The sequence below is a fragment of the Sarcophilus harrisii genome, chromosome 2 (assembly GCF_902635505.1).
Source record: "Sarcophilus harrisii chromosome 2, mSarHar1.11, whole genome shotgun sequence".
In the NCBI taxonomy this organism is placed as follows: domain Eukaryota; kingdom Metazoa; phylum Chordata; class Mammalia; order Dasyuromorphia; family Dasyuridae; genus Sarcophilus; species Sarcophilus harrisii.
The window spans coordinates 161,701,344-161,716,291 of NC_045427.1; the positions used below are offsets into that span (position 1 = coordinate 161,701,344).

Consider the following 14,948-nt stretch of genomic DNA (forward strand, 5'->3'; position numbering starts at 1 on the left):
CTTAAGTTGCTACAAGTACCAGTTTGAACTTCTTTGTAACTTATTCAGAGGACACAGGCTGTTAGAAATAACATTAAAAATTATAATTTGCAAAATATATGTGAATTTTTAAGTTGGGGAAGAAACCTCAGAGATCACTTAGTCTGACTCGGATATCTTAACTGTTTTTGTTTCTTACAGAAGGAAGTCTCTTACCAAAAGAATTGTCTTTGAAACTTGGATTACTCTTTGGCATCAGAACAAGAGATGAAACAAACCAGCTGGATTAGAAGGAACTGGCTCCTTGTAGCTGGATTAACTTTTATAGGTGTCCATTTTAGCACATATTTTTTACAGATAGCTGCAAAACACTCTGCCAAATCTCAAATTGAATATAGACAAAAGAATATAAAAGAAATTAAGTAAAAGCATCTGTGGAAGTATTAATGTGTTCAGTCAGCATGATCTGATAAATTTCAAAAGTATAAACTGTTTAAAATTGCATGGCAATTGTACTTCATTTTCTGAAAGATCCTTCATGAATTAATTTTATTACTTTAAAATACCTGAAACACATTGTCTAAAAAGTATGATTAAGAAAATAAAACTTATCTTTACTACCTATATATAGCCCAAAGTAAGATGTCTCGTGTTAAAGCTAAAAAACCTTCACTATGTACCTACGAACTACTGACAAAAGATATTATTACTAAATCAATCTCTGTATTAAGAGAAATTGTGAGCTCTTGCTATGGCCCTTCTGGTAGACTGAAGCAGCTACACAATGGTGTTGGAGGTTCCGTTTGTACCACATCATCATCATCATCCTTATTCAGTAACCTTTCTGTCATCCATCCTATATTAAAGATTTTGACAACCTCTGTGCAAAATCACGTATCACGTTTTAGTGACTGTGGCTTATTCACAGCCATTCTCTGTTTTAATTTGGTTGAACATTTTCAGAGATTAAACTTGTCAAGTGCTACTGTCATTAAAATAAGTAAGCATCTTTTGAGTCTCTGCATTGACTATCTCAACTCTGAGATCTGTGGCTGCCGAATCTCTGTAGATTTTAGCAATTTGAAGACTCTCCTATGTTTGGTGCAAAGCATATTAACAAGCAAGCCTGCTTGCCTACTCAACAAAAAAGAAGCTGATCATATCAGTACTTTGATTCTGAAAGCATTTTTGCTTACAATTCCAGAAAAGGCTACAGATCATGCTATTTTGGGGAAAAGTATAATTATACCTTTAAAAGATGAAAGAGTTATGGATTCTACTGTATTGCCTGGAATAGTCATTGAAATGCCAGAAGTACAATTGATAAAGTGTCCTATCAAAAAATTACCCTCAGATGCCCTGAAGGTGGCACTTTTTTGTATATCTTTGTCTGGAGATATTTCTGACCCTGGAGAAGGAACACTAGTGATCAGTTATGGAGTTTCTCTTGAAAATGCAATCTTGGACCAGCTACTTAACTTGGGAAACCAGCTCATTAATGATCATGTAAATGTTGTGGTGTGCCAAAAAGTTATACATCCAGCTTTGAAGCAATATCTCCATCAGCATCACATTATTACCATAGACAGAGTTGGCATATCTCTGATGGAACCCCTGGGTGAAATGACAGGTAATACTGAGTTAGAAATTTTATTTTATTTATTTATTTATTTATTTTTTAGCAAATTAAGATTTTCCCATTTGGGGTATTGTCCACTGTTGGCATATTTTGAAATTGTCCTTGTGGTAGATTAAGTAAGTACATTGTTCTACAGCAAAAGTTTTTTCACATCAACCTAGACACTAAATGAATAGTAAATCAGTGATAATGAAGAAAGAAAGTAGAAGGTTTCCTCTCTGCCATCTTTCCTTCCTTCTCTCTCCTACCTTCTCCCCATTTCACATACATAGAGATAAATGTATATGCATGTATACACACATATTTGACACAGTCCCAGTTGCATATTACTTAATGCTTTTTGAATGGCATTTCATATTTTGCCCTAAATGTAATCAAACTTTGAGAGCATTTATGTATACCTATAGAGAGTAGTTATTCCAACTCTGGTTGTACAGATCAATGAAAAGGCTAACATGTCCAAAATAATTCATAATTTATTGCATGATCGTATCAGCTTTGTTGGAACTAAGCTTGTAAAGTAGGACTTTTTAACATTTCTCAAAACTCCCCTTTTCATTCCCCATTTCACATCTACACTGCATTGAATACCTAAGTGGTGATAACTTGAACAAATGCCTAAAAGGTAGGCTAAAATATCCATTTAGGAATTCGTTATCTTTGTAAAGCCCTTTCATTCTCCAGACAATCTCTTTCTGTGAAAAATATCAGCATACTTTGAAGTGACCCCAGTATCATTAACTCTTCTTTCCTTGGCACCTATATCCAGTCAGTTGCCAAGTCTTATTAATTCCAAATCCACATCATCCCTTGTGTCTGTTATTTCTTTACATTCATCTTGTCAGCATTCTTGGCCCTCATCTATCATCTCTTACCTAGACAGTTACACAGATTTTCTAGGTTTATTGCTATATTTTGCTTTCTTATATTTAACCCAACTGCCAGTATAATTTTAAAGCTCAAGTCTAATCATGTCATTCTTCCTATTAAAGAACCTTTAGTGGCTCTGTTGCCTATAGGATTAGGTAAAACTAATGAGCCTGGTAACACCCCATATAGCCAGTCAGTTGATTCTATCTACATCATATGTATTGCCTTCTTTCCTTACAGTCTTCATCTTAATCAGGGGTCCTCAAACTTTTTAAATAGGGGGCCAGTTCACTGTCCTTCAGACTGTTGGAGGGCCGGACTATAGTAAAAACAAAAACTTTGTTTTGTGGGCCTTTAAATAAAGAAACTTCATAGCCCTGGGTGAAAAGGATAAACATCCTCAGCTGTGGCATCTGGCCGTGGGCCGTAATTTGAGGACCCCAATATTCAGGCTTTCATCACTTCAGACTATGACAGTAACCTAATTATTCTCTGTGCTACAAATCTCTTTACTACATTACAATATTCCTTTACACACATTTGTCAGTCATTTTCCTAAAGTTTTGGTCACTTCCATTGCTTAATACTCTTGTTCTCTTGTTAACTATAAAATCAGTTAAAAAGTCTGCAGTATAGCATTTAAAACACAACTATTTAGCTCTAACATACTTTTCTGGCCTTGTACATCATACTCTTACACACTGGCCCAGTCAAACTTATTTTTTTTCCCTGTTCCTCACAACATTATGTTCTGTATCTTCTCCATGTGATAATCTACTTTTATTAGAATACCCGGTTTCCTTCAAAACTCAGCTCGTGTCCCCTCCTATGTGGAATCTTATTGATGACCTTCCCAATTGCTAGTACCCTCTCTTCCGAATTATATTTATGAATAATTTTGACAAAGTTACATATTTATGTTGTCTCCAACAAAGAATCAGGCAACAAGAATATATTATGCCAGTTAACCACCAGGCATTCTGCTAGACGTTGGGAATATAAATAAAAAGAATTAAACAATCCATGCCACATTTAGTAGGAAAACAAGTAAACATATAAGTAAATTAAAAATAAATACAAAGAAAATACATAAAAGGAGGTTTAAATATAAGGTGATTAGTTTGAGGGATTCAGGAAAGACTTAATATAGAACTAATGTTTGAGCCTCTTGAAGGAATAGAGGGTTTCTGTTGAAGCAGAGATGGGGAAGGAATGTAAAGATGTAAGGAGCTAGATTGATTGTAGATGAGGAACTATTAAGAAGCATGTATTAAGTGCTTATTATAATGCCAGGCACTGGGGATAAAAAAAAGAGGCAAAAACACTGCTTGCCCATAAAGAACATACCACTGTGCAGGTTCTATACTAATTCTCTGACAATGTGCTCTATTGCAGATCAAAAAAAAAAAAAAGACATTGGCTAAGGTAGGGAATTGATAGTCCCATCAGATAGGATGGCAGAGACTAGCCATTAAGTTTAAATCTGAGAGTCCAGCTTCATTCCCAATAGTTAGAAGAGAAGAAAGGTTAATTATATGGAGAGTGGGAAGGATCTGACCTCCTTAAGTAATTCTATATTCAAATGCCAAAATCACATTACAAGTATAGACTTTATGAATTGATGATGGTATAGACAACTGGAGAGTTGTGGATTAGGGTGAAGTTAACCATAGACATTCATTGATGGGTGTTGGTGGAATCTCCTAAATAGGTGTTAAATAACTTGGTTTCCACCATGAAGCTTGAAGAAAAAGTTTGCACACTTGACCATAATACAGTACACCAAAGAAACTGAGATGAGTTGGATCCTGTAACTGTGTAAGCTAATTAAAGTACACAACCTGGAATTAATAGAGTTAACATATTTCTGGGGGAAAGTAGGAATCTGCCAGTGTTGAGAACAACAGGAATCCATCTATATGGTGAGCAACACATGTGGAAATACATCCGGTTAATTATAGAGGGATATGTTTAGATCATAGTCCAGAAAGTGTTTCTAGATTTACATAGAAATGATCATATTTTAGTTATTTGTCATAACCAATATCTGGGCAAGATCATAGTTCCATATAGGGTATAATCTAAAAATCATTGCTGCTATTATGAGCAGTGATGATAGAAGATAAAACTATCCTTATCTTTTTGTAAATAGGTATCCTCTTGATTATGATGAGGCCATAACATAGAGGAGGCTGATGTTTTTTCTGGGGAACTGTAGGCATTAAAAAAAAAGCAGAGTTGTCTGGTTCCAAAGATGGGGAGTCCATGTTTGATGGTCCTCAGAGCAGAGAGTACTGATTAATTGCACCTAGAATAGACCCCTCCAGATGGTCTAAAGGGCTCTTGATTTGACCTTCATATTAACCCAGTGCCCTGAATGAAACTTTCAGGTTATTAGGGCAGAGCTCCTGATGCTGCTGATGAGCAAACTGTTTTAGTAGCCCCTTATGCTAGTTTTAGAGTCTCATCTACTTGGTATAGGTTGATGAGAGTTCTAACAAGAATTTGTGTAGGGCATGCCATCAGATTATCATGTGATCTTGCTGTCCATTCATAAGTTTCTAAAATGATTGAGAGTGGTAGAAAAACATCAATCCCGAAGTGCATTTTTACAATCAAAATTGTCCACTGGATCTCCACTGAATCATGGATGATAAACTAGAATGCAGCCATTTTATGCTAAGTGACTTAAATATGCTTTTAAGAAGTTTGTAACCATTTCTTAGCCTTTTACCCTACCTCTTAAAGCCAGACTAAATAGTTTGTAGATGTTACAGGGACTAGAGACAATAGGAAACTGAAATATTTTAAGCAGGAAAATATAAGTGGTTAGTTCTATGCCTAACTATGATTAAGAGTGTCAAATGTGGAAAGCATTGAATAACACCAAAAAATTAAATTGGATGTTATTTTAAGAGACAGTAAAAGATTATTTGCCAACATAGGTGTCATTTCTATATTAACTTTGTATATTCAGTCATGCCATTGGCCCAAAGGTCAAAATCAATACCACAAGAGTTTATTGAATAGAAATAATAACATACTAGTGCTTCAGGAAAATAAGTTTTCAGATATATGTTGGATGTGTTGGAAAAAAGGAGAAACTTAAGACAGGAAGACCATTTAGGAAGTTTCAGTAGTGTTCTAGGAGGTAAGTGAAGGGATCTGAATTAAAATGGAGTATCTATGTGACTAGAGAGAAAGAAGAGCTGTTGTGGTAAAATCAACAAGACTTGACAACTAATTGGGTGGAAAGGAGTTAATAATTACAAACTGAGTGATTAGAAGTATAGTTCACTGGAAAGAAATAGAGTTGTTTGGGAAAAGGGGTGGGTTTGAAGGAAAAATTAATGAGTTCTAAATTGAACATGTTCCATTCAAGATATATATGATGCATGCATGTCAAGTTCACAATTAGTGAAGCAGAATGACAGTTAAAGAGCAAGATTAGGGCTGATTGTATAGAAGTGAGAATGCTACACATAGAAATCATAATTAAACCCATGGGAGATAAGGTCACTAAGATTGTGTGCAGAGAAAAGAGAATAGGACAGTGCCTTAGTAAGAGCATATAATAAGTTAGAGGCCTATACTAGAATAATAATCATCAAAGGAGACAGAACTGGTCAGTAGGGTAGAGGGAGAACAGAGAATATTGTAATAAAGAACCTCAGATGTCTTTATTTCCTTATGTGAGCTATTAGCTATTCTTTGAATCTGATCTTTTAATTCTTGTCTCCTTATATAACACTGTTTCCTTATTTATCTCTGGAATGTAATTCCTCCTCTGTTCTTCCTAAAGGGCTTACCCTAAAGAGTTCAGCTCAGGTTCATTTTCTTCTCTGTCTGTGAAGCATTCTCTGATTCTCCATTTATTAGCATTGAGTTTACTTTGCGTTTACTTATCTGAATGTTATATCTTTCCAGTAGAAAGAAATGCTTCTTAAGTTAGGAACTATTGTCCTTTTGTTTTCTTTGAATGGAGTTGGACTGAAGCTTACTACTGTCCAATGAATAACTTTTTAAAAAATTACTGAGCAAAATTATAGTAAATATATAATATGGCCATGGAATGGGACAAAACTAACTGTCCTCAAATAGTTCCATGGACACCATAGTCCAACCAGCTGAGCTAGCTGAAAGTAAAAGTCATAATTTAATCAAGAATATGAGAGGATCACAGAATCATAGATTAAACCTGGAAAGGACTTGCAAAGATCACCTAATACAACACCACAATTTTACGGATGAAGAATTTGAGGATTTAAGAGTAGAAATTACTTGTTTAAGATCACAGAAAAAGCAAGTAACAGCTGAGATTTGAATCAGGACTTCTGACTCTAAATCTAGCCCTCTTTGCCTTGTCCCTATTAATTTCTCTCAGTAAGATTAGTCATCAAACTCGGATCTCCAAAGGAACTCATTAACTCATTAATAATTTATTTAATTTTAAAGTATGTGAGGCTATCTAATCCAATGTCTACCAAAATCCTGAATCCTAATAAATAATAACAAATGAAACTGCATTCTTTTATAATAATATATAATTCAGATTTAATAATTCACAGTGTTAGTCTCTTCCCTGCTTTCCCTTAACCCATATATATAAAGTGTTAATTTGTTTATTCTTATTTAATTTAAAGTATTTGTTACTTAATTTGTTAGAAAAATGTACTCAATTTAAAATGTTTTGTTGAATAGGTGCACAACCTATTGGTTCCCTGAATTTTATCTCATCTACAAGTTATGGATATGTGAAGGATTTGTGCACTGCGAATTTTGGTTCAAAACACTACTTTCATTTAATTCCTAATGATTCAAGTGTCTGCAGTTTGCTTCTCTGTAACAGAAATGAGACTTCCTGGAATGAACTGAAGGTGAGGCAAAAGTCTTGAATTCCCCATCTAAGTACAGAATTTAAATAGGGAAATGAGATGGCCACTATGGTGTTTTTATCCTTTGATGAACTATTTCTTCACAATGTTATCAGTTGTCATCGAAGAACAAAAATTGCAGAGACAAAGTTACTTAAAATCAGTCTGTTCACATGTATCCTTATTTTCTATAAGACTTTAATTTTCTTTGTTATCACAAGATTACTGAGAATCAGTCCAGTGAAGTGAGTAGAGAACTGGCCTTAGAATCAGGAGGTGCTGCCTCCAATACATATGGACTATATCACCTATTCACTAAAGATAATAAGTTTCAGAGAAGAGGCTACTCTGCATTGGTAGTAACAGATTCCTCATCCAAAGGTTTCCTGTGCCAATGAAAACACAGATCCAGTCTCCATTTTAATGGCTACTTCAAAGTTTCAAAGAAGCTGTTTCTTCTCGAAATGAATCTGATCCATATTTTCTATAGAATACTGTTGTCCAGAAGATTACAGTCTAGTTGTATTTAAAAATTGCCAAGTACTGTCCCCACAATAGCCTTGTGTGAAGTACATTGTACAAGTATTAAACTCACTTTACAGATGAGGAAACTGGAGTCATAGCCTGGAAGTGACTTTATACTCACACAGATAGTTAGCATGAGAGACAGGATTCAAATCCAGACCTATTGATTCTAAGAAAGGTCCTTTTCTGCTGTACCATGTTACCTATTATGGAAGAGATGAGTATTCCAGTGCCCCAAAACAAGTATGCACGCGTTAGAATCTTCTCTTATTTGTTGGCCAGAACCATTTCAGTTGGCATTTGAACCATGCCAACACTTTATTCTTGTTCCTTGAAAATTAAAGTTGGATTATTGAGTGTCGTGTGTTCCTTTGAAAGTTTTTTTTTTCCTTTATGGATGTGATAGCAACATCTGACTTTGCTAGATGCATTTCTGTTTTTCAGCTTGCATGTCAAACAGCACAGCATGTCTTACAGTTAACAATCAGGGAACCTTTGGCTTTGCTGGGAGGTGGCTGTACTGAAACCCACTTGGCCTGTTTTTTAAGAAATAAGGTAAGTAAGGTTTAACTCATTTTGTGAGATTAGCCACATTTATATTATATATATATATATATATATATAGGTTGTGGATTCAGTTTCAACCTCAAGAGTAAATTTCCTCAAACAGCTGAATTATCACAATCTTCTCTTTTAGTGAATAACCAAATCACTTGAGTAGGTTCTCCATGCAACAAGCCTCTTTATTTTTTTTCATAAAAGTTAGAAATTTTATTTTTTTTTGTTTGTGTTGATTGTCTATCAATATATTTTTTTCAAACTTATTTCATTTAAAGAAACAGAATAAGAAAAAAACAAAAGGAATACAAAACAAAATAGAACATTATCATGTGCCCAGCAGAAAATCAGGGAGGATTCAAAATATATAACAACAAATACAACTTCAATAAAGTAAATATATTAGTAGAAGAAATTATAATCATGAATGTCCATCTTTTTTTCATTTCCCCATAAATTCTTCTTTTGTTCTCTGCTGGGCAACTTTTTCTACTTTAATTCTTTTTTCCCCCTTTTCATCTTCCCTACTATCCCCAAATAGGTTATAGTTAAGAAAGGATGTATTTATATATACATATGTAGATGTATACATACACACACACACACCCTCACATAGATACATATCTGTACTATCCCAGCTGATTCTTTGCTTTAATTCTGTTCCTAATTTGCCTTGCCATTACTTAAACTCTATCAATATTTATAATTTTTAAAAATTATTATTACAGCTTTTTATTTACAAGACATATGCATGGGTAATTTTTCAGCATTGATCCTTGCAAAACTTGTTCCAACTTTTCCCCTCCTTCCCCTCCACCCCCTCCCCTAGATGGCAGGTAGACCAATACATGTTAAATATGTTAAAGTATATGTTAAAGCAATATATGTGTACATATTTATACAGTTATCTTGCTGCACAAGAAAAATCGGATTTAGAAATAAGATAAAAATAATCTGAGAAAGAAAACAAAAATGCAAGCGGACAATAACAGAAAGAATGGAAATGCTATATTGTGCTTTACACTCATTTTTCATAGTTCTTTTGCTGGGTATAGCTGATACTCTTCATTATTGAACAATTGAAACTGATTTGGTTCATCTCATCAATAAGCCTCTTTAAAACAACATGCTATTGTAGTATTATAGGAAGAACATTGTAATGGGAATTTTAAGACTTGGATCCCCTCTCCTGCTTTTTTCTCTTATGACTTTGAAGAAAACCCTGAGCCTTTCTGAATCCCAGTCTTTTCATTGAGGTGATTAGATTGGATCACAGGATCACAGATGTAGAATGTGAAAGGATCTTGGAGGATATAAGGCCAAGCTCCTCATTTTACAGGTGAAAAGATGGATCCCTGAGGAATTAAATGACATGTCCAAATTGACATCAGAATTTGAACCAGTCTTTCTAACTCTTTTTTTTTTTTTTTTCAAGGAAAAGATATATGGAATGTTAGGGACATTTTACAAATTACTAAGTCCCTATACATTTAATGCTGATACCTAATTCAAAGATCATAGATTTTGTGTTTAAAGAGAACCTATAAATCATGTAATCTAGCCTTCTCAAATTATGAAGAAAATAAGGTTTAGAGAGGCAGTATCATTTGACCAAGTTAATAAGTCATAGACCTGGATTCTGCCTTCAGTTCCAGGTTTGTTTGTTTTTTTTCCATCTTATCATGTAGCCTTCCTAGGATGGCTCTGTGCCACCTTTCAGCTATTTATCTTGTGGGCCCAGCTTCTGTGATCTCTGTTCCTCCACTGAAGTGATTCTGATTGCAATTTTCTATAAACAAGAATCGGTTAATCCATTTTCCAAAGACCAAAGTAGTATAAGGAAGAGTATGTGGTCCATCTTCCTTTTCCCCCTGAGTGGTGGAAGAAATGTTTATATACTTGTTCTTGAAAACGTATAAATCTTTGAAGGAAATTTCTTTTTGTAAATGCTACTAGATATTAAGTAAATGGAATTATGAAATTAATAACTAACCTACACAAATGAGAAGGGCACAGCTCATGAGCGTTCAAGTGCCTAGAAATAGGGGAAATGTCACTATTCTTCCAACTTTCTTCCACCAATGTAGATTCATGCATATCTTTTTATCCTGCATTATTGTTAATTTTCATTCGTATATTTTCCAAAAAACATCTATTTGCTAGCTTCTTTTCTATCTTTTTACATTTCATAGATACTATGGCTATACTTGTTCTTAATATATGACCAGCTCACCTCCCTTTCCTAATCATGTGTATCCTTGATATATTTCATCAAAGATACCACTACACACCTGTCAGATTGGCTAAGATGACAGGATAAAATAATGATGATTGTTGGAGGGAATGTGGGAAAACTAGGACACTGATACATTGTTGATGGAGTTGTGAACGAATCCAGCCATTCTGGAGAGTAGTTTGGAACTATGCTCAAAAAGTTATCAAACTGTGCATACCCTCTGATCCAGCAGTGTTACTACTGGGCTTATATCCCAAAGAGAACATAAAGAAGGGAAAGGGAGCTGTATGTGCACGAATGTTTGTGGCAGCCCTCTTTGTAGTGGCTAGAAACTAAAAAATGAGTGGATGCCCATCAGTTGGAGAATGGCTGAATAAATTGTGATATATGAATATTATGGAATATTATTGTCCGGTAAGAAATGACCAGCAGGAGGATTTCAGAAAGGCGTGGAGAGACTTACATGAACTGATGCTGAGTGAAACAAGCAGGGTCAAGAGATCATTATATACTTCAACAACAATACTATATGATGACCAATTCTGATGGACTTGGCCATCCTCAGCAATGTGATCAACCAAATCATTTCCAATGGAGCAGTAATGAACTGAACCAGCTACACCCAGCAAAAGAACTCTGGGAGATGACGAAGAACCATTACATTGAATTCCCAATCCCCATATTTTTGCCCACCTGCATTTTTGATTTCCTTCCCAGGCTAATTGTACAATATTTCAGAGTCTGATTCTTTTTGTACAGCAAAATAACAGTTTGGTCATGTATACTTATTGTGTATCTAATTTATATTTTAATATATTTAACATCTACTAGTCATCTTGCCATCTGGGGGAGGGGGTGAGGGAAAGAGGGGAAAAATTGGAACAAGAGGTTTGGCAATTGTCAATGCTGTAAAGTTACCCATACATTTAACCTGTAAATAAAAGGCTATTAAATAATAAATTAATTAAATGTGAGGTTAAAGAAAAAAAGAAAAGATATATTTCATCAACAATTTTCTTGTGAAAAGTGGCATAATATGTTATTGCAGCCTATGTATGTTTTCTCTGCTCTACTTCATTGGCTTTTGGCTCTCCTGCCATTTGATTCACTTAAAATCATTGCAGTCTAGGAACTGTAACCATAAAACATCATCAGAAGACTATTATTCTATAGATAGATATATGCATATATATATATGTGTGTGTGTGTGTATACACACATGTATATTTTTTAATGTCAGTGAACAGTTTTGAGATAATTAAAAGCTCTGTTCAACTTCCCAAATTTGTTCCATTTTTTTTCTTAACTTAATTCCAGAACCTATTCATTTTTCATCTGTGTATTTATCCCAGCTCTACAGAGGGTTGGCCTGACTGAAAATAACTACATGTCATAATTTGGGTAACATACATTTTTTATCCATTTGTTTTTTTCCTCTCTAGGTTGCTATGCTTATGTCTTATGAGAGACCAGATCTCCTTAGAAAAAAAAATTAAATAATTTTGTTATGAATTTAATAAATATCAACAAATATTTTAATATGCAAAGAAAAACAAAAAAGGGAATTGGATAAGAAACTATGAACAACCTCTGTTACCTACTATTTGTCTTTTTACGCTATGATCACTTTTGCTTTTTTTTTGTTTTTGTTTTTGTTTTTGTTTTTGTATAATTCAGATATAATGTGGTAGTTCCAACATGACCCTGGTTTTCTTTTTCTGAACTTCCTCCTACCCTTTTCAATTTCCTCTTTAAATGATTTATTGACACCCCTTTTTGTCTTCCCTTTTTGTTATCACTGTCACTATTTCCTCCCCCCCAAAAGAAGAAAAATGAAAACTCATCGCCCATAACAAAATAAACATAGTCATACAGAACAAAACCATATACTGGCTTTGTCTGAAAAAGTATAACTCAATATCAGTGAAAAGACTATGTAGTGTTTTAGGTATTAAGAACCATAAACATAGAGGCATTTGATATTCTCTATATTACTAAATCAATTGTATTACTAAATATGGTCTACTATGGTGATAACTTATGAAGACTTGCTCATCTGTTTTTATATTTTCAAGTATATTTTGAACGTATACTGACCAAGATTATCTTGCTTGTGGCTGTTTTTAGGGTAGTGATCATCTTTCAAAATCTTGGAATTTTAAGGAATCTTTCCTTGAAAATAGTTCCCTGAATATTTTTGAAATTTTGCCACCGGTCCAACTCGGATTTCTTCTTTATACATGCGACACACCAAAAATTTAAGAAATAAAAGTGGAAAATAATGATGAGTTAGGGACTAGACCTATGATTTCATCAATATAAAGAATTTCCAGGTGACAACACTTCACATTACAAACATCAGCACTTTGTTTGCAACTTGTAGCATTAAAAAAATATTCTACAGCTCACAGACTTTGTGGTTTGAATCCCAGACATTCTTGTCTCCCAGAACTGCTTTCTGTAAATGTGCATCTCTGTTTTTACCTTTGAACTATCAAATCTTGGGGATTTAATTTTTGATAAATCATTGCACTTAATCAGTTCAAAAATATTGACATTACCCCTTATAGAATTTTATATTAAAATAAATGCATCAAATAAAATATAAAAAATATATTGTTATGACACACTGTCCTTTTTCTATGAAAATAACACTTCTGGCAAAGATAAATGTATTTGATTTTTCTCCCAATGATAGTGACAAATCTTCACTAACCCATCTCCACTCTTGCAGTTTGAGGTCTGGCTAGTTTCCTGTGCATGCCTTTGATCTACATGCATTACTAGGCAACAAAACTGTTATAGACTGACCCACACAATTTTCTTAGTAATATATTCCAGTCATTTGGATTCATCAATAACAGAAGTTTCTTTAATGAGATTTTCAAAAGAAATACTCAACAATTTTTGAAAAACTTATGAGACTGTTCAGTCTTTTAAAAGTTATTTAACTGCATGTATCTTTCAACAATGTCTATATTTCGTTTCAGGTTGCCAGTGTTCCAGAATGTGTCCTCAAAGTCAATGACTGTACCGAAATAGAATACAAAATAGTTGCTGATGCATTTTGCAGTGCACTACAATCTGTTGCTTGCTCTCTAGAACATGATAAGGGTAAAATTCTTATCGATAGGAAATATGGACACTTTTGGTCAATTCAACCAGATTTTCCCGCAAATGTGAAATGGCAAGATTTGGTTTTAAAATGTGGTTGTGGACTCCTTGGTAACCAAGAAGACCTAAATTGGTGCTTCTTACCAAGCATTCATTCTTTTTCTCTACAAAATGCTTCTATCCAACAAGTCACAAACTCAACTGACCATCTGACTTTGGACTGTTTTACTGCAAAGCTTCACGGCCTGCAAGTTGCTGTGGAGACAGCCAGTCTGATTTTGGATCTGTCATACATCATTGAAGATAAAAATTGATCTGAATTTCAAGTGCATTTTGAAAAGTTTATGTGAAAAAATTCTCAAGGTAGAAAAAAATATTGAACATAGTAACTGACTATTTTCTACTCTTATGAATATTAACTCTTTTTTTGAGTTAACCAACTCATTTGATTAGACTATTTAAAGTAAGTGAAATTATAACTTAAGTGGAGGTATTCACCCAACAGTAAGCCTATAGAGTATTGTTAAAGGAACTTTAATAATTATGTAAATTTAGCAGCTACTATATAACATCTTACTTTATTCTGAATATTTCCTTATTTATCTTTCAATAAATATGAAATAGAGAAAAGCATTGCCTTGTTCTCATTCCAGTTTTGACATGAGTATTATAGATATTTATCATGTATTACTAATTCTGTACATTTAAAATATTAAAATTTACCCCAAGCAATAACATTCTTCTCTAACCTATAAAAATATGAAATCTGTCTACACTGACTAGTCTGTAACTATTCAAACATTAGTTAACTGAAAATAAATGCATGGAGGTGGTGACTTTAATACAAGATCATACTTGATCTTGTTTTGTATTACAATTCTGACTTGGAAAACTTATAATGATGAGCAGATGTTGGAAAGAGTAATTATGTGCAATCACTCAGAGATTGGCTTCATGTGAAACATTATTTTTTAATGCCTTAGCAGTTAAAGAGTAGAAGTAGTGACTGAAAGAATGACAGGAACACAGAAAGGAAATTGAGAATTGACATTCCTGTGGAACTTGAGAAAAGATTATAAACAAGTTAAAAAATTTATATTAAAAATAAGCATTCACCAATTTCTTATTTAAAAAAGCGTAAGAAATTGGCAAA

General features: G+C 33.8%; 1 protein-coding gene across 12 annotated transcripts in view; it reads left to right on the forward strand.

Annotated features, from left to right (window-relative positions):
- MKKS (McKusick-Kaufman syndrome) overlaps positions 1-14,425 on the forward strand; it is a 32,749-nt gene extending 18,324 nt beyond the window's left edge. For all 12 annotated transcript variants that reach the window (XM_031951093.1, XM_031951099.1, XM_031951097.1 and 9 more), the window contains 4 exons: positions 181-1,609; positions 7,190-7,365; positions 8,332-8,442; positions 13,672-14,425. In XM_031951093.1, coding sequence (XP_031806953.1) covers positions 622-1,609; positions 7,190-7,365; positions 8,332-8,442; positions 13,672-14,109 — 1,713 coding nt within the window. In that variant the 5' untranslated portion in view covers positions 181-621 and the 3' untranslated portion in view covers positions 14,110-14,425. The remainder of the gene's footprint in view (positions 1-180; positions 1,610-7,189; positions 7,366-8,331; positions 8,443-13,671) is intronic.
- Positions 14,426-14,948: the final 523 nt, after the last annotated feature.